General features: G+C 37.6%; 1 protein-coding gene across 7 annotated transcripts in view; it reads left to right on the top strand.

The window, feature by feature from the left end:
* LOC135212436 (tensin-1-like) overlaps positions 1 to 18883 on the top strand; it is a 771151-nt gene that overhangs the window by 606249 nt on the left and 146019 nt on the right. For all 7 annotated transcript variants that reach the window (XM_064245807.1, XM_064245802.1, XM_064245806.1 and 4 more), the window contains 3 exons: positions 10428 to 10597; positions 15225 to 15374; positions 18598 to 18730. In XM_064245807.1, coding sequence (XP_064101877.1) covers positions 10428 to 10597; positions 15225 to 15374; positions 18598 to 18730 — 453 coding nt within the window. The remainder of the gene's footprint in view (positions 1 to 10427; positions 10598 to 15224; positions 15375 to 18597; positions 18731 to 18883) is intronic.

The raw sequence follows: 18883 nt of genomic DNA, 5'->3' as shown, positions 1-18883 counted from the left end.
AAAAAACAGTTCCTTCTATATTTAGAACGTGCGGTCGTCATCCGAGCCGGGCTGGAATTGTGTATTGCGAAATCAAATGCATACACTTCTGTTTACACGCGTTATAAATAAAGTGTATTTAATAATTTCGGAGTCAACAAGTATCCAGAGGAATAATATATTAATAGGTAAAGTTGTTTTACCCGAGATTCCGATTCAAGTGGAATAGATTTCAAGTTGTGCCTGTTTGTCCAGTTTGTGCAATAATAATAGCAGTCGGATACGCTGACGAAGGAGAATCCTATTGTAGGTTCATTTATTCAGAGACGATTAAACAGTTTTTATTTATCGTAATAATAGCATTGCATATCGTAAGTGCAGAGGTGGTGGGTGGGTGAGCTTACGCTTAAGGATCTAAATTAGGGGTTTCTTGTCCTTATAGAATTGGCAGTTGTACCCAAACATTTGAATATGATGTCCTCGCAGTATGATGCATTCGAATAGAGATGAAACAGATTTTAAGAGGATAGACAATTGCTACTTAAGATCACATACATACGTAAACACACGCAAACATATGAACAAAGTGTACATGTTGAAATTTTCTTTTATTAAGTTATCTCCCTTAATCTCATGTATGGAATATCAAAATCAATACGGGATTTGTGTCACTGAATACTATATTCTCTTAAGTTAATGGATGTCCAGAGAGATGACAAGCAATCGACAAAGTTGGCAGGTAATTGCCTCTTAAGATGACACACACGTGAATCTCCTCTCCAGATCTCACGTATCTAATATATAAAAAATTATAAGTAATCTGAATTAAGAGTTATTTTAATTGCATACTGGGAAATCTTACTTATAGCTTTTCTCTTCATCAAGTTGGCGTTTCCGAAGGACCTGGTCTTGGTTAACACTACTCAGGCATTCGAAATGTTGCATTTGGATGCAGTTTAAACGCTGATATTCTGTCAATTTATTGTTATTTTACAGCGTGATGACCTTTAGTAGATGACAGGTAACGGAACGACGGTATCGATTTATAGTTTTCAACCTTATTTTAGTCCTGAGGTGCTGCATATTGAATAAACACATTCGTAGTTTTAGTGTGTTTAGCATCTATCAACAGACTAGCATGTTGGTGGTACACAGATGGAGGCAAAAACACTTCAGCTTCTGTATCCCGACTTATTCATCTTGAAAAGGGGAGAGGAGGGGAGGATTGGGGAGGGGCGGGGTGGTGTTCCTGCGTAAAGGTTTCCCCCATTAAAGCAGCGTGTCCTCGTTAACCCCTCAGTTAATCCCCATTGTGAGGACAGAGGGCGCGCACAAGTAGCTCCATCTCCTTTAGTTTCCTAGTAGCCTAAATAACTTTCCCTGCTCCTTGGTGACTGCGCGAGCTGTAGCCTCCTGCTGCACAAGGCAGCAAGCTCCCTAACTCTCTCTCTCTCTCTCTCTCTCTCTCTCTCTCTCTCTCTCTCTCTCTCACTAAAGGAGACTCTGAGTAACATTTCTTCAAAATGAAATGACCTGAGGGAGTGTCGAGTTCGTAGTGTTACCTGGATTAATTAACGATTTGGAAATGGCAGAAGAAACTAGCTCGGCAGTTCCTTTAATATCTGTGGAGTAGGGCGTGGGTGTTGCAGCCTCACCCCAAAAAGCTCTTGGTCCAAACCGAACCTGTAAGGGTAGACGGTAGAGCTTCTGGAGTCAGCCGTGTAATACTATATAATTTATATATATATATATATATATATACACATATATATATATATATATTATATATATATATATATATATATATATATCTATAGTGTGTGTGTATATATTATATATATATATATATATATATATATATATATATATATATATATATATATATATATATTTTATTACGGGTTCCAGAGGATGACAGGAAGTCCTTGAAAGTTTGTATATAACTAATTTTCAATAAAATTCTCATCAGATACCATCCTCTTTAAAGGAGGTCCTCTTATTGATATGTATTTACATAACACCACACGCTCCAGATGCTGTCCTGTGTAGTACAGAGCTGCATCTTCCTGGAGCCGCGGCTGGAGAGTTCTCAAGTATATTCTTATCAGCCTTCGTGCCTTTTGCCGATGAATATTCAAAGGCCCCGTGAATCAGTCGAGGAGTCAAAGTGTTCCCCGTCTGCAGTAGTCTCACGTACTGGCTTTGTGTGAAGACTGGTCGTCTTACGATCTGAATGGTGTGCAACAGACTCTTTCGGCGGTGATTCGAGGGCCTCGTCATTATCGTAGAGAAAAGGAGCAACTGTGGAGAGTGTGGAAGACAGGTTCGATTCTGTGGAAGCTGGTTCCCCTCTTTATCTTTTAGTTTGCTGTAAAAGAAAACTATATGAGATAGCTTTTTATCTGTCCATCCACCCTCAGAGGTTGCCCTTGGTGTTCTCTAAATTTATAGGGTGTCAACGCTCACATCTTCATTCTCACAGTCCTTCTTTGTAACTTCAGAGCTTAAAACCTTCTGAGGCTAGAGGGCTGCAGATTGGTATGTTGATCGCCCACCCTGCAGTGGCCAAACATACCAAATTGCAGCCTTTAAAAGCCGATGCCCCACAAGGACAGAGAGAGAGAGAGAGAGAGAGAGGCGAGGTAGCATTGTTTTTGTAGTAGTTTTTCGAAATTGTACCCTATTCTACTTGGAGAGAGAGAGAGAGAGAGAGAGAGAGACCTTACATCTTGTTCGGGTTGCCCAGGTCCCTCAGTGTGAGGCACCTCTAATGTCTACCAGAGAGTTGCTAATGCATCTTCCGGTATATTTTGCATCTTCCAATCTTGGATGGTCTGGGATGCATCTTAAATATTTGTCTAGCTTATTCTTAAGCACATCTACGCTCACTCCTGATATTTTCCTCAGATGAGCTGGCAACACATTTGAATAGACGCTGCATTATCGATGCTGATGCGTAGTGGATTAATGTCCTGTGTGCTTTCCTTAGTTTTGCTGGGATAGTTTTTGGCACTATTAATCTACCTCTGCTTGCTCTTTCTGATATTTTTAGCTCCATGATGTGTTCGGCCATTCCTTCTATCTGTTTCCATGCCTGTATTATCATGTAGCATTCTCTTCTCCTTTCTAGACTATATAATTTTAAGGATTGTAGTCTTTCCCAGTAGTCAAGATCCTTAACTTCTTCTATTCTAGCTGTAAAAGACCTTTGCATACTCTCTATTTGTGCAATATCCTTTTGATAGTGTGGGTACCATATCATATTTGCCAATATTCAAGTGGACTACGAACATACTTTTAGAAGTATAAATCATGTGTTTAGCTTTTCTTGTTTTGAAGTGCTATGACAATATTCCCATTTTTGCTTTGCATTTTGCCAATAGAATTGCTATTTGATCATTGCATAACATGTTCCTATTCAACATCACACCAAGGTCTTTAACTGCTTCCTTATTAGTGATTGTCTTTTTATTAAGTCCCCTATATGCATATAGCTTTCCTTCTTTATCTCCGTAATTTATTGATTCAAATTTATCAGAGTTAAATACCATCCTATTTACCTCTGCCCATTCATATACTTTGGTAAGGTCTCTTTGGAACGAGTTCCTATCTTCATCACAAGTAATTTCTCTACTTATTCATGTGTCATTGGCGAAACTACACACTACCGAGTCCTTAACATTACTGTCTATGTCTGCAATCATAATAACAAACAGCAATGCAGCTAACACCATACCTTGTGGCACACCGGATATTACCTTAGCTTCATCGGATTTCTCGTCGTTTGCAATAACTATCCGTTTTCTGTTGTGTAAAAATTCTTTTATCCATCTTTCCTACTTTGTCCACTATATTATGTTTTCTAATTTTCTTTGCTAATATATTTTGGTCTACCTTGCCAAAAGATGCAAAGTCTAGATAAACCACATCTGTTTCTTTTCCATTTATCATATTTTTATATGTTCTCAAAGTGGACTAACAGTTGGGTTTGTGTACTTTTTCCGGGTGCAAAACCATGTTGTCCTATATTAAACAAATTATTTTTTATTAAATGTCTCATAATATTTTTCTTCATTACCCTTTCATACACTTTCATATGTGATGTTAGCCTCACAGGCCTATAATTACTTGTCTCTAGTCTTGATCCACTTTTGAAAGTAGGGGTAATATATGCTAATTTATGCTCATCATAAATCTTGCCTGTATCTACACTTTGCCTTAATAATATTGCAAGCAGCTTTGCGATAGAATGAACTACTTTCTTTAACAAAATAGCAGGGACACCATCTGGCCCAGCGGCTGATCCATTTTTAATTTCATTAATAGCCTGCACTATATTGGTTTCATTAACATCTATGTCTTATACATATTAACTATTTTTATCTCTTATTTATGTATGATTATCTTCATTATCAATTTTAGTAGTTTTTCGAAATTATACCCTATACTACTTGGAGAGAGAGAGAGAGAGAGAGAGAGAGAGAGAGAGAGAGAGAGAGAGAGAGAGAGAGAGGGGCAGGAGGGACAGCATTGTTTTTGTAGTAATTTTTCGAAATTATACACTATACTACTTGGAGAGAGAGAGAGAGAGAGAGGTGACATTGACATCTGTACGTGTTTCTGTATTCACATCTGTATGTGTTTCTGTAGAGGTTTTTCGAAATTATACCCTACACTACTTGGAGAGAGAGAGAGAGAGAGAGAGAGAGAGAGAGAGAGAGAGAGAGATATCAGTAGCACCAACAGTTGCTTCTCCCTTAAAAATTTGTTTTATCACAGAAGCACTTGATTCCAAGGCCTTATTCTTGTCCTCTTCGTTTATCGTATTCTCTTTTTTGAACTGTTTTCCAAGGCCCCTGGCATCTTCAGTGGCATCTTTATCTTGCCACAGGTTGTCCAAAGCAACAAATCCAACATTGGTCAATTCGGCTTGATTAGATACGATTGCTCCAGAGGCTACCATCAAATGTTACGGTGACAGCGGCTCAATCAGATGTGATGGCTCTAGGGTAACAGAAACAGTTCTCGCAGAACCTAATTTCTGTCTGAAGGAGAGATCCCTTTCTTTGAACTGTTTTTCAAGGTCCTTGGCCTCTTCAATTTCATCTTTTTCAGGTCGCAGGTTTTCCAAAGCAACAAATCTTCCATTGGTGACTGCGGCTCTACCAGATACAATGGCTATAGGGGTAAAATAAACAGCTCGCAAGGAACCTGGTTTCTTTCTGAAGAAGAGGTCCCTTTCTTTGAACTGTTTTGCAAGGTCCCTGGCCTCTTCACTGGCATCATTTTCTGGCAGCAGGTTCACCAAAGTATGAAATCCAACATTGGTCACTGCAACCCGATTAGATGCTGTGGCTCAAGGGTAAGAGAAACAGCTTACAAGGAATCTGGTTTCTTTCAGAAGGAGAAGTCCCTTTCTTTGAACTGCTTTTCAAGGTCCCTGGCCTTTTCAGTGGCATCTGTTTCTTGCCATACTGATGGATTAATACTTTCTTTCCATTCTCAGTCTCTTCTAATATCTTTTCTTCTCCTTTACTCGACGGAGGACATCGTCGACTCGTTCCTTTAACTGTTTTTGTTTCGTGAACAGTTTTTGGTTTCCTTCTCTAGAACTAGGTCTGGGTGAAATAGGCGGCTTCGTAACTTTTTCCTAAGACTTGGAGTACTTCGGGTTTGATCTAATTTTCAAAGGCCCTGGCATCTTCAGTGGTTTCTTTTTCTTGCCACAAGTTGTCGAAAGCAACAAATTCGACATTGGTCAATTCGGCTTGATTAGATACGATTGCTCCAGGGGCTACCCCATCAAATATATGGTGACGGCGGCTCAATCAGATGCGACGGCTCTAGGGTAACAGAAATAGTTCTGTAGTTACCCTTATAAGATTTTATCAGTTTATATCTATTTTTTATTATCCTTGATTCTATAAAAATTTGTCTTTTCACAGAAATACTTGTGTGTATTATTATAGTACTGGTAATCTTCTTAGGCAGAAGATAGTAATATATATATATATATATATATATATATATATATATATGGTAGATATATATATATATATGGAAGCGAATGTGATATTAAAGGAGATTTTAGCTTTATATGTATATATATATATATATATATATATATATATAGGGAATGTATATTAAAGGATTTTTAGCTTTATATGTATATATATATATATATATATATTATATATATATATATATATATATATATATATATATATATATATATATATATATATATTGTTACGAAGTGCCAAGTATCTGGTTACCCTTCATCAATTAGTACCTCACCAAAACCAGACACCTGAACCCTCATAACATGTACTAAACGACTGAATATACTCTAAAGGCAACAGTGATCCCTTAACAACTTACCAGTATTGCAGAAAATCAGACTAAGTTCATCAAAACAGGTGTGAGGTAATCTTGTAAGTAATTAAATTAATCAAAGGGCATCACTCCATCAACAACTTTAAAAGTCTAAGTATTTCCCTGATTTCAGAAGTCTAAGTACTTCCCTGGTTCTAAGTCACTTCAAGTAAATTGAAGGAAAGCAAATCCGTTACCACTCTGTTTCTACCTATCATCAATATAATCAAATGCAAATATACTGGTATAAAAATAAAAACACTTATATAAATTTTAAATACAAAAATTTATTATCAAATTCAATATTTATAAGTGAAATTCACAATATCAGGGAAAATTACTGTTACTTGAAAACAAAGTAAAGTTTAATTAATTCTTGAATCAAATTAAGTAAAATTAAATCAAAACTAATTTATCACAAAATTCAAGAAAATTAATTCAATTGAAATTCAAGTGTTAGGCAATAATTGAAATTAGAAATTAATTCACAAATGTTAAATTTAATTAAATGTGTAATGATTAAGCAATGAAAATAACTAAGTCAATTAAATTGTAAATGCAAATGAAAATATAAAATAAAAAGGCACACTTCAATAAGAAAATGAACAAGTGCACAAACAGTGGAACGCAAGTCACAAACACACAAAAAATCAGCAATGTGTAAAAGTGTAAATCTTTTTCACTCAAAACATTGTGACCAACAGTTTTTACCAAACCTTCGTAACCACCTGTTATCAGTTATTAGTTAACCACAGCTATTAGTTATTACCTAGCCGTTATTAGTTGCAACTAATAAAAATATAACACACTACCTTTTTGGTATACCAATTTCTTTCTTTCTGTGCTGCAGGCTTGATTCACACTTTCACAAAAACCAGGCGCCGTTATGAAATAATGTTTGTTCAGATTCCACAAAAAAACTAAATAACACTAAACAAACTTTAAGAAATATCAAATATGAAATTCTCACAAGTTACGAGTGACCAATTTACGTTACGTTACTTTAAGATCAAAAGTGCTATGCGATGGAGAGAGAGAGAGAGAGAGAGAGAGAGATGTTAATGCCTCGAGGTTCTAAGATATAATGAAATCTTCTTCCCTTGCGAAAACTGGACAGGGCAGATGACACAAACGTATTTGGCAAGAATGCTTCCAGAAAGTTCGAAATCTGACGCAATCTTCATAAAAAAATGTGTAACATGCACGTGGTTTTGATCAAACAAAGACATACTCTTAACGAGTCCAGTCTGTTAAAAAAAAAAAAAAAAAAAAAAGACACGTACCCGATCGAAACGGAGGTTGAGCGATAATTAAGATTGACATGCTTTGATAACATCGCGAAGACTCGATTCGATCGCTATCAAATGCGTTGACAGATTTAGGAAAGCAAACGGATCTCGCAGACGCCCTCTAATCTTACAGTGTTGACATAAAAGAGGAAACAATCATAGCTTCGAACGGACAAAGAAAATCTCTCTCTTTTTACGTTATATATATATTCTTTTACAACATGTAATGCGAAATCTGAACACATTTAAAACATCCTATTCTAAGCTATCTAGGAATCTGAAAAAATGTTACACAATTCTACATAACATTTCAAAGAGGGGAAATATGCATTTTGAAAGTAGCAATATATAATAAAATATATATATTAGGTATGCATAGAATCCATTTGATTAATGTTATCCTGTGCAAAGCGTATTCAGTCTCCTGCATATGCCCGGGATTCTCTTGCAGTGCGAAATTGTATTGTTTCTTAAAATTCAAGGCTGTTAAAAGCTAAAGTTATTGATTTGTCGAAAGCTTTAAATCTTCCTGACCATTGTTACAAGTGATTGGCTGTAGAAACCGGACGGCAATGTTGGGTAAATCATTTAAAAAATAAACAATCTCGACGTTGTTTCTGATTCGTCTTGATTACCTCGGTTGAGTTAATCCCAGAAACTGTTATTGCAAACCGTCGCTGTCGTCCGTTATTCCGAGAGAGAGAGAGAGAGAGAGAGAGAGAGAGAGAGAGAGAGAGAGAGAGAGAGCGTCACGTCCTGTCCCGTCGTAACCTTTACGTTCCCACAGGTGCGTACGTAAACTTCACCTGTCGTAGCGAGACGTTAAAAATTGAAAATACATATACGACTTCGTCTGCTCTCTCTCTCTAACTCTCTCTCTCTCTCTCTCTCTCTCTCTCTCTCTCTCTCATCTTTAAAGCAGAAGGTTTAGTTCAGGCCTCCATAACGCTTATTAAAGGTACGGGAACTCTCGCGCTGGCTGCCGGTGATATTTAAAAAGAAAAGAAAAAAAAAAACTTTCCGTTCTTCACGAAAAGGAATTGTCGTAAACAAAACAAAGCCTCCGGAGGAGTCAGGACGTTCTGCTGGAAATGGATCCGTGGGACATCTTTAAGGGGGCTGTTTACGTTCTTTTGTATACGGAGAAACTTCTGGAAAAGCCCAGCCCCCCGCCCCCAGCCCCCCTATAGCTGCTCAGACTTTTGTATAGATTTACGGGTATACTGCTGCATGCAAATGGGTCCAGAAAGGGATATGATGTTCTGGGCTTCAATATAGAACTAATAAAAATATTAAGCTAAAATGTAATATGACATTTTTAAGTTTTACAATTCATATTTTAAAAGGGAAACATATACGGGGTGTCCATAAAGTCCCAGTACCATTACAAGCATTAAATACGTGTGATGGTACTGGTGGGGGGGAGGGGGGGGGACTTTATGGACATCCATTGTTATTTTATTTCTCTTTATCTTTATGACGATCACTGATATACCTGCAATCACACGAAGACATAAAGCTGGGTCATCTAAGTAGCAGAAACTTAATGTTGTCCAATTTCTCCTCAAAAAAAAAAAAAAAAAATAAATAAATAAAAAAATAAAAATAAAAATTTAAAAATTTAAAAAGGTGGTTAAGATAACTGTGACCTAGGACCATTCATATATGCTAATGATCAGTTTATGATTTTGAGGATGAATACGAATGTTGTTTATTGCAAATATATTTTCCGTCAGATATTATAACATCAAGAACTGTCCAGGTAAATTTTTAATTACTTTTCAATTACCATGAAGTCTATTACAGGGAAGGGATTATACAAGGCGTTATTTTATGTGAGACTATTTTAAGAATTAGAGATGAATGCCTTATGCTCCAAAGGAATGATTCACGTTATGAAAAAGAGAAATATGCATAATAATTCATAGAAAGCCGATAACTGGTCTGATTCATTGCTCTATTTTGATAGAATTTTTCTCAGAACAACAATAGCTATTGGCATTCACCTCCCGGGATAGGAAGCATGTCCAATTGAAATAGAACGATTGCAAGCAATATCTATACATTCATAATTCCATGGTATTTACAGAAAATGATGAGATACATTACATGTTCGCTTACTCGTGGAGTAAGCCTACAAACTACTTTGTTGTTGTTCTTTTTGTTGTTTTTGTTTGGGGGATTGGGAAAGGTCTATGGAAAAGCCTAAAAAGGTCCGAAAAAGGTGTTTCGCGTCGAGTTAAAGGTACAGGGAATTTTAGGTTATGATATTTATTATTTATTTATGAGAATGAAAGTGTTAAAGATACAGGGAATTTTAGGTTATGATATTTATTATTTATTTATGAGAATGAAAGTGTTTCACACACCCAGATTCCTTCGAGGTCAATACTTTGTACTAACCAACCTAGGATGTTGGCTTAAAAAAAAAAAAAAAATAAAAGGGCTGGTGCAATACTAGTATACATCTCGGGAATCTGCTTTCGTCCAGCCCTATGAGAGCTGACAATCAGCCTTCAGTGTCTGTTAAAAACTATTTTAAAGACATTAAATTCAGCTCAGTGGGTCGGGTAACTATTTTAATGAGAGCTGACAGTCAGCTCAGTGGTCTGGTTAGACTATTTTAAAGAGCTGACAGGCAGCTCAGTGGTCTGGAAATAGGAGCTGACAGTCAGCTCAGTCAGTGGTCTGGAAATAGGAGCTGACAGTCAGCTCAGTCAGTAGTGGTCTGCCTAAACTATTGTCAACGATAATAATAATAATCTATTGTCGTCTTCGTTCCAGGTGTTCAACTTGTCCCAGCACGGGGAGATCAGCCACTTCCTGCCGAGGGTGTTGGAGCTCGGGTGGGCGGACCACTTGGCTCCTGCCCTGGAGAGGCTGTGCTCCATATGCAAGGCGCTCGACTCCTGGATCACCCAGCACCCGCAGCACGTTGCCGTACTGCACGCAAGGTGGGTGAGCTGTGTGAGTGGGATGGGTGATCATGACTCGCAAAGGGGTATATATATATTGGTCCTTTTTCTGAAAGCGTAGGATCGCGAGGATTGCAAGGATTTCCAGGATTAGTAATGTCGTCGTTGTCATTTTGCCTTAGACATGTTCGTAATCCCCTGGTATATTGCGAAGGACGTTCATAATTCCCTGCTGTATTTCAAAAAGATATATTCATAATCCCTGGTATATTGCAAAAGGCATTCATAATTCCCTGGTATGTTTCAAAAAGAGATATTCATAATCCCTGGTATATTGCAAAAGGCATTCATAATTCCCTGGTATGTTTCAAAAAGATATATTCATAATGGGCCCATGGGTTTATTGCAAAAAAGCAATTTATCATTATCCCCGTGATATATTGCAAAAAGATATATTCATAATCAATGGTATATTGCAAAAGGTATTTTCATTATTCCCTGGCATATTGCAAAAAGCATATTCGTTATCCCCTGATATATTACAAAAAGATATATTCATATAACTGGTATATTGCAAAAGGCATATAAATTATCCCCTGATATATTTCAAAAGACATATTCATTATCCCCTGATATATTTCAAAAAGATATATTCATAATTCCCTGGTATATTGCAAAAAGCATTCATAATTCCCTGGTATATTGCAAAAGGCATTCATTATTCCCTGATATATTACAAAAGACATATTCATTATCCCCTGATATATTACAAAAAGATGTATTCATAATCCCTGGCATATTATTAAAGGCATATTCATAATTCCTGATATATTACAAAAAGATATATTCATAATCCCGTGATATATTACAAAACTGTTTGGGAATTATTGTCATTTGGTAATTAAGATAAGTCTTGAACGCCCAATTTGAATATCATTTTTTTTCTTGTTGGAATTAATAAGCTACTCATATATATAATATACATATATAGATATGTATGTTATGATGTATATATATATATATTATATATATCACAGAGAGAGAGAGAGAGAGAGAGAGAGATGGGAGTCTGTTGATTTACGTGTGCTGCAACGTAGGTTCAGTTCTCTCTCTCTTCTCCTCCTCGGCCTCTCTCTCTCTCTCTCTGAAAAAATAGTTCACTGTGCCGTACTATTCATTTCAATTTCCTTTCTCTCAAAAAAACAAAACTAAAAAAAAAAAAAATAAAAAAATAAAAGAAGCTAATATGCCCTTTCCCTCCCTTCTAACCTCCCTGACCATATCATTTGTACCTTTATTTCCTCTCTTCTCTCTCTCTCCTCTCCTCTCTTCGAGTCTCTCGCTCTGACCCAAAAAGTTCATAACAGTGCAGCCGTGTATTTGACCCTGAGCGTAGTAGCCCCATTGCTAGGAAAGCCCCCCTCGTGATATAGACCTCCAGGCGCTTATTTCTGATGGCCTGGCCGGCCCAGATTATAATGGGCCCAGAATCGCATTCCCTCTTGATGGTTAGAGATATGAATACAGCCTCACACACTCCTCCTCCCCTCCCTCCTCCTCCTCCTCCTCCTCCTTCTCCTCCTCCTTTTGTCCTAGACCTGGTTCCTTACACCTGCCCCTCACTCCCTCCCTCCTCTCTCTCTCACCTTCCATTTTTACTTCCTCCTATAACCCCCTACCATCTCCATGTGACTTTCTCCTCCCCCTCTCCCCCCGCTCTTTCTTCTCTCTTTCTCTTCCTGCTTATTATTATTATTATTATCAGCATCATCATCCCTAACCCCTCTTCCCTCGCCCCTTTCTTTTGTTTCGGTCGTTATTGTCTTTCCCGTTGGGGGGAGGGGGAGATGAATGGGAAGAAGAGTAAGTTGTTAGTTACGTTAGTTCTTATCGCATTCATTCCTTCCTACTTGTTTATAGGCTTTTGTATTATTGAGGCTTCGTAGGAAATATGTTCGTGCTTTTTTTTTTTCGTTGCAAATTGATTCATGCTTGCAACTTCTCACTAGGAATGTAGGGCGATGCATTACAGTTTGCAAGGTCGTGGACGACTGCCAAGCCAAAACTTACAATGAATTTAATAATGTTTAGGGACTTCAGGTTCTTGATTCCAAGAATTCATCAGAACCAATACAGAGACAAATATGTGTGTGTGTATATATATATATATATATATATATATATATATATTATATAGAGCTTAATCTTTTTTTTGGCATAATTTTAGTGGCCCTCTCCCCCCCCTGCCGACAGAAACAGCCGTTAAATCCCTTGCAATTTGGGGGTGATTAGGCATTTGTAATGAGGGCTTTATGTAAAATGTATATATATATATATTATATATATATATATATATATATATATATATATATATATATATATATATATATTATATATATGCAGAAGCTAGGTACTATGTCGTACCTCTGAGTAAATGGGGATACAATCCACGATGATGGAAAATCCTTCTGTAGTTGTATAAAATATATATTTCTTGCTCTGCAAATTATAGCTTTCGACCATCAGCCGTGGTCCTGCTCACTAAAAAAACGAAAAAACGCTATAAGTTCCTGTACAAGAAATATATATTTTATAAAACTACAGAAGGATTTTACATCATTGTGACTGTATCCCCATATATCATATATATATATATATATATATATATATATATATATATATATATATATATATATATATATATAATAGATAGATAGATAGATGAGATAGATAGATAGATAGATAGGTAGATAGATAGATAGATAGATAGAATGAGTTGACTGCATGCCAACTATCATATGCGGAAAACGACAGATCTGGGCGAAAGAGAAAACTAAAATCATACGAGTGAATTCGGACGTATAACAGATGATATAAAATTATGTATTAAATCAATAAAAAATAAAATAAAACCAACACATTCGTAAGGCGTGAGAGCTTGAATATATTCTTAGCATAGTGTTAGTCTTAGGAACTGTAGCTAAAGACTATGGAAACCTATTGTGTCCTCAGACAACCTAATTAGGACGCCTAAGATAACTCATTTTCCAGAAATCGTCATAAATACCCCCAGCCAACGCATCAGTCATTTATAGCCCTTCTCATATCCTTGGCGGAAAGCGATGCGCGCTTTGAAAAGTGAGAATGGAAATCCTATAGTCTCCCCTGAAGCAAGATTAGCCGTTTTGAAGCTAATTACATCTCCCGCTCTCAGGATCAGTGTGTGGCGAGCTATTCAGGCCACAAATGTTAGTGTATCCTTTGTAAAATTAATTGTTTTTTTTATAACCCTCTGTAGCTTTTTATATGGAAATATGCTGCTTAATTTCTTGGGGGTTATAAATAGTTTTAAGAGCCACAATAAATTCCCGACCTCCCCCCCTTCACTTTTTGTTTAGGTTTATCACTGAAAACTTTAAATAGAAGTTGTCACTACAAGCCTTATATAGTCTATCCCTTGTGGAAGTACAGTTTTATTTCCTCTTAACTTTTTATATGGAAATATGCTGCTTAATTTCTTGGGAGTATACAAATAGTTTTAAGACCCACAATTATCTTTTTAGATTCCCGAACTCTTCTCACTTTTTGTTTACGTTTATCAATACAAGTTTTGAATAGAAGTTTTCATCACAAGCCTCGAATTCGAGTGGCAAATCATCTTCTTCTTCTTCTTTGCCTTCAGCTTTTCCCATTTCTATATGGGGTCGCTGTTCTTAGTCAGCCTTCTCCTCCATCTTCCTCTGTCCTGTACGTCTTGTTTTCTTGGACCCTTTTCCTTCATGTCATTCAGGAATTTATGTTTCCACCTGATGAACTTTTTGGCTCCCGCCCTCCTCCCTCTGTCCCTCCACCTCCATGTTCATAACCCTCTTACATACGTGTTCATCTTCTCTTCTCATGACATGACCAAACCATTTGAGTCTTCTTTCCTGAGATTTTTGGCATTAATTGGAGTGGCAAATAAATGTTGAAATTCTCTTTATCTTGGTGAGATTTGAACTCAATTCCCTCAGTGGAAAGACCCGCTGCTTTCATTTCATTCCGCAGCGGGATTCACGGCTTGTGGTGATATAAGCTTATATGGAAAGTGTGAAGGAAATGTCGAAGTAAAGAGGTTATTGTAGCTTTTAAGGAAACGACGTATTTAGGGTTTGAAGTTTATGAATGTTTAGATTAATGTCCTTTTGATAAGTTCGGTGTACTTTTATGTATATTTGTTTCAGAATGCTAATCCCATTCAGAATTATAATATTATCTTCTTGAAAAATTGATGTTGAATCCTTACCGTCAATTAATAGATATACAAGACGAACACAGTGATTTATTTGTTTTATAGTGTCAGTTACATTCAGAATTATATCTCCTTGAAAAATTGATGTTCAATCTTCACTGTCGATTGTTAGGTATACAAGACGAATACACTGATTTATATTTTTTACCATGCTAATCACATTCAGTATTATATCTTCTCGAAAAATTGATAGATATACATGATGAACACACTGATTTATTTGTTTTACAATGCTAATCACATTCAGTATTACATTTCCTTAAAAAACTAATGTTGAATTTTCCTGTCGATTGACCGATATACAAGATAAACACCCTGTTTTTACACTAAAGATCTACGTCCACATTACTAAAATGGTTGGCATTTATTTCGCAGAGGTGGCTACGAGAAACTTGGCGTGGTCATCGCGGCGTATATGCACTACAGTAATATTTGTGCGTCCACCGACCAAGCTCTCGACAGATACGCCATGAAGCGCTTCTTCGACGACAAAATAGGGCAGCTGTACCATCCATCTCAGAAGAGGTAAGTTGTTACAAGGAGTTACAAGGATTAGGATGTCTCAAAGACATCGTGTGCTCACTTATCTCTTGGAGCAGGTTTTACTGTTCATTTACAGTCCTAATGATTGTGTTTATTTCTTTTAAACTTCCACACTGTTGCTGTTTACAACTTCTGGTGGCAGTTTATTCCATGTGTCACATTTCTTCTGTCTCAGTATTCTCGCGTCTGTTGGTCAGAGATTGGTCTAGAAATTTTGTCCACCAAGAGTCTCTCCCATTGCTAGGTACAGAATTATTATTATTCTATTATTATTATTATTATTATTATTATTACTCAGGAGATGAACCCTATTCATATGGAACAAGCCCACCACAGGGGCCACTGACTTGAAATTCAGGCTTCCAAAGAATATTATGGTGTTCGCTTAAAAGACGCAACAGAAGGCAATAGGAAATACAAAAAGTAGATGTTAAATTAGGTTAAATTACATCAAATTTGGTTAAATCGGTTCTATAGAACATCTGCCAGAAAAACAGCAGCCGTAACTGTCGTATCAGGTCATCTACGCATCTGTAATCAATAATTGTCCTTTCGTCCATATTAATCAGTAATCATACTTCGCCTCCTTTCCAGGAATTTCCTTGTTGTTATCGTTGTTAAAGTTGAAAGAACATTTTTATCACAGATGGTTATTTATCCTTTTCAGGTTTAATTAGTTCGGGAGTGTGACAGGTTCAAGGTTCATGCCATTAGGCTGGTGACATTCAAGATATTTTTGTTTTTGTTTGGGTTGTCAAATGTGCCGCAGTTGCTGCTGCTTATGCCTCTCTCTCTCTCTCTCTCTCTCTCTCTCTCTCTCTCTCTCTCTCTCTCTCTCTCTCTCTCTCTCTCTCATTTAGTTCTTAGTTATAACATAGAGAAGAGATATCATATACTGTGTTTAATTCAGACAAGTAGAGATGTACTTTGGAAATCTCTCTCTCTCTCTCTCTCTCTCTCTCTCTCTCTCTCTCTCTCTCTCTCCTGAAATTCTCCTTTTCATTCGAGCTCAGTATTACTGCAAAACTTAGCGGAGGAATAGAAAACTGTCCCTAGAGGAGCTGATATCCTGAACTAGATTCCTACGGAGGAAAATTTTTGCTTTTCGAGGTCCTACGGGTTCAACTCTCTCCTCTGATCTTCCATTAGTGATGGCGGACTTCCTTCCTAATCTAGCAAAAGTTATGTTCGTTGTTTTTCGTCAAGTCATTGTTTACAGAGATGGATATGCCCTTTGGCCTACTGATTCTTAAGCCTTAAAGCCTCATATGCCCATGGGCCTACAGATTTTTAAGCTGTAATGCCTCATATGCCCTTGGGCCTACAGATTCTTAAGCCTTAAAGCCTCATATGCCCTTGGGCCTACAGATTCTTAAGCTTTAACGCCTCATATGCCCATGGGCTACCAAGATTCTGAGCTTAAGCCTCATATGCCCACCTTGGCCTACAGATCTAAGCCTTAAAGCCTTCTTATTTACCTAAAATGGTGAATAGGTCCGCAGAACCTCAACAAAGAAAAGCACGATGCCCTTCATTTTAGAAATAATCACGAATCCTCCCCCGTTCCCCTGTTCACATGACTCGTGTTTCTGAGTCTCCTCCGTCCGTGCAAAAAAAGTATCGGAAACTGCAGTGTGTTCTTTTCAGTTCTGGTCTTTCACCTACATTGTTCTCGTTCTTTGTACAAACTGCCTCTCCTCTTGTATGTGTGTGTGTGTTTTTTTTTAGCCAATATTCCAGCCGTTTACACTTTGCCTGCTCCTACCAGACATCGTATGTGTATGTTTGCTGGAAAGGGGCCATGTAATATACTTAAATTCATCTATTTCAAGGCAGAATATTTTATTTTTTCTTTCCTTACGAAGTCTTTCCGGTAAACCAGATTTTCGTGCAACGAGGAAGTAGGAAAGACTGCGAGAAGGACTGTTTATAAATTCAGCGTTGCCAGTCGGAGTTGTTGTTCCTCGGAGTAAGCCACGCCGCTGGAGAAAGGGGGGCGGGGTGAGGGAAGTTTGGAAAGGGAGGGGAGGGGAGTAGTAGGAGTAGGAGTAGAATGTTGGGATTTTCCTCTCGCGTAAATTATTGATCTTTGCTTCCCCTTTAAGAGGGCGTCTACTGCCAGTTCGGTTTCTTCTGGAACGCCTGGGTTAACTATTAGGCTGTGTCTGCCTTCTCCCTCCCCTGGAAGGTCTGGCTGGGTGCTTCGGCTGACTGCAAGCTTCCTGGAATGAAATTTTCTATATTCGTGCTTTCTCCCTCCTCTGGAAGGTCTGTCTGGGTGCTTCGACTGACTGCAAGCTTCCTGGGATTCAATTTTTATTTTTTACCTATGTTGGATGTGGGAAGATTTTATATTTTCTTTAAGTTACCGTCCTGGGATTAATTGTTTTTTTTTTATTGCAAAATAGGGTCGTCAGGTGGATGTGAGAAGTTTTATTTTTTTAGTTACCTTAAAGCTGTAGGTAGTTTCAGTAATTACGATTAAGTAATACAATTCTTCTTGCTATGCTGAATTCCTTATTTGACACAGTGGCATATACAGGATTATTTCTGAACCTAAATATACAAATGAGATCATGGGATGAGTGTGGGAAGTTCTTCTGGTTACCAGGAGATTTTTATGTGGTTTCAGTACTTACGATTAAGCTTTATTAATCTTCATAATACATCAAATTTCTTATGTTACCCAGTGGTAAATCATCCAGGAGTATTTCCTTACTTAAATATGTATGTTAGCAGGTGGAATCTTTCTCTGAATAGGAGCAGTTATTCAATTTAACGTAATTATGAGCCGAATGTCGTTCGTTTTTTCTAGTTTCCTTCAGGTCTGTAGGTAGTTCCAGTAAACAAAATGAAGCCCCGTGATTCTTCACGCAATACTAAATGCTATGTGACCCAGTACACACTTCCCCATTGGACGAATGGGTTGCGTTCTCGCCTATCGATTTGGTAGCCCGAGTTCGCTCCCCGCTCTGCCAAAGCAGAACCAGAGGAATTTATTTTTTGTGATTATAAATTCATTTCTCGATATGATATGGTTTGGATCCCACAGTAAGCTGTAGGTCCCGTTGCTTAGTAACCAATTGGTGGGCCAGCCCTAGGAGAGCTGTTAATCACCTCAGCGGTCTGGTTAAACTAAGATATATGTAACTTTGACAGTGGCGTACAGGTATGTTGAAGTATTAATATACTTTTTATATTTCAGGTACGTGCAGTATTTCGCAGGTTTGCTCTCTGGGGTGATACGCATCAACTCTAGTCCACTTTACCTTCACACGCTCACCCTCTACGGCATCCCACATTTTGAGCCGACGGGCGGCTGCCACCTCTTCGTCAAGGTTAGTCAGACAAGCTAATGATCCTTCATTTTCAGCTTTTTCTGCCCACCCTCAGGTCTTGCAAATGACTGAGGCTAGAGGGCTGCAAATTGGTCTCATGATCACCCACCCTCCAATCATCAAACACACCAAATTGCAGCTCTCTAGCCTCTG

Source organism: Macrobrachium nipponense, chromosome 41, assembly GCF_015104395.2.
Source record: "Macrobrachium nipponense isolate FS-2020 chromosome 41, ASM1510439v2, whole genome shotgun sequence".
Lineage (NCBI taxonomy): Eukaryota > Metazoa > Arthropoda > Malacostraca > Decapoda > Palaemonidae > Macrobrachium > Macrobrachium nipponense.
Note: the sequence above shows the minus strand (reverse complement) of the source record. Positions and strands in the feature narration are given on the sequence as shown.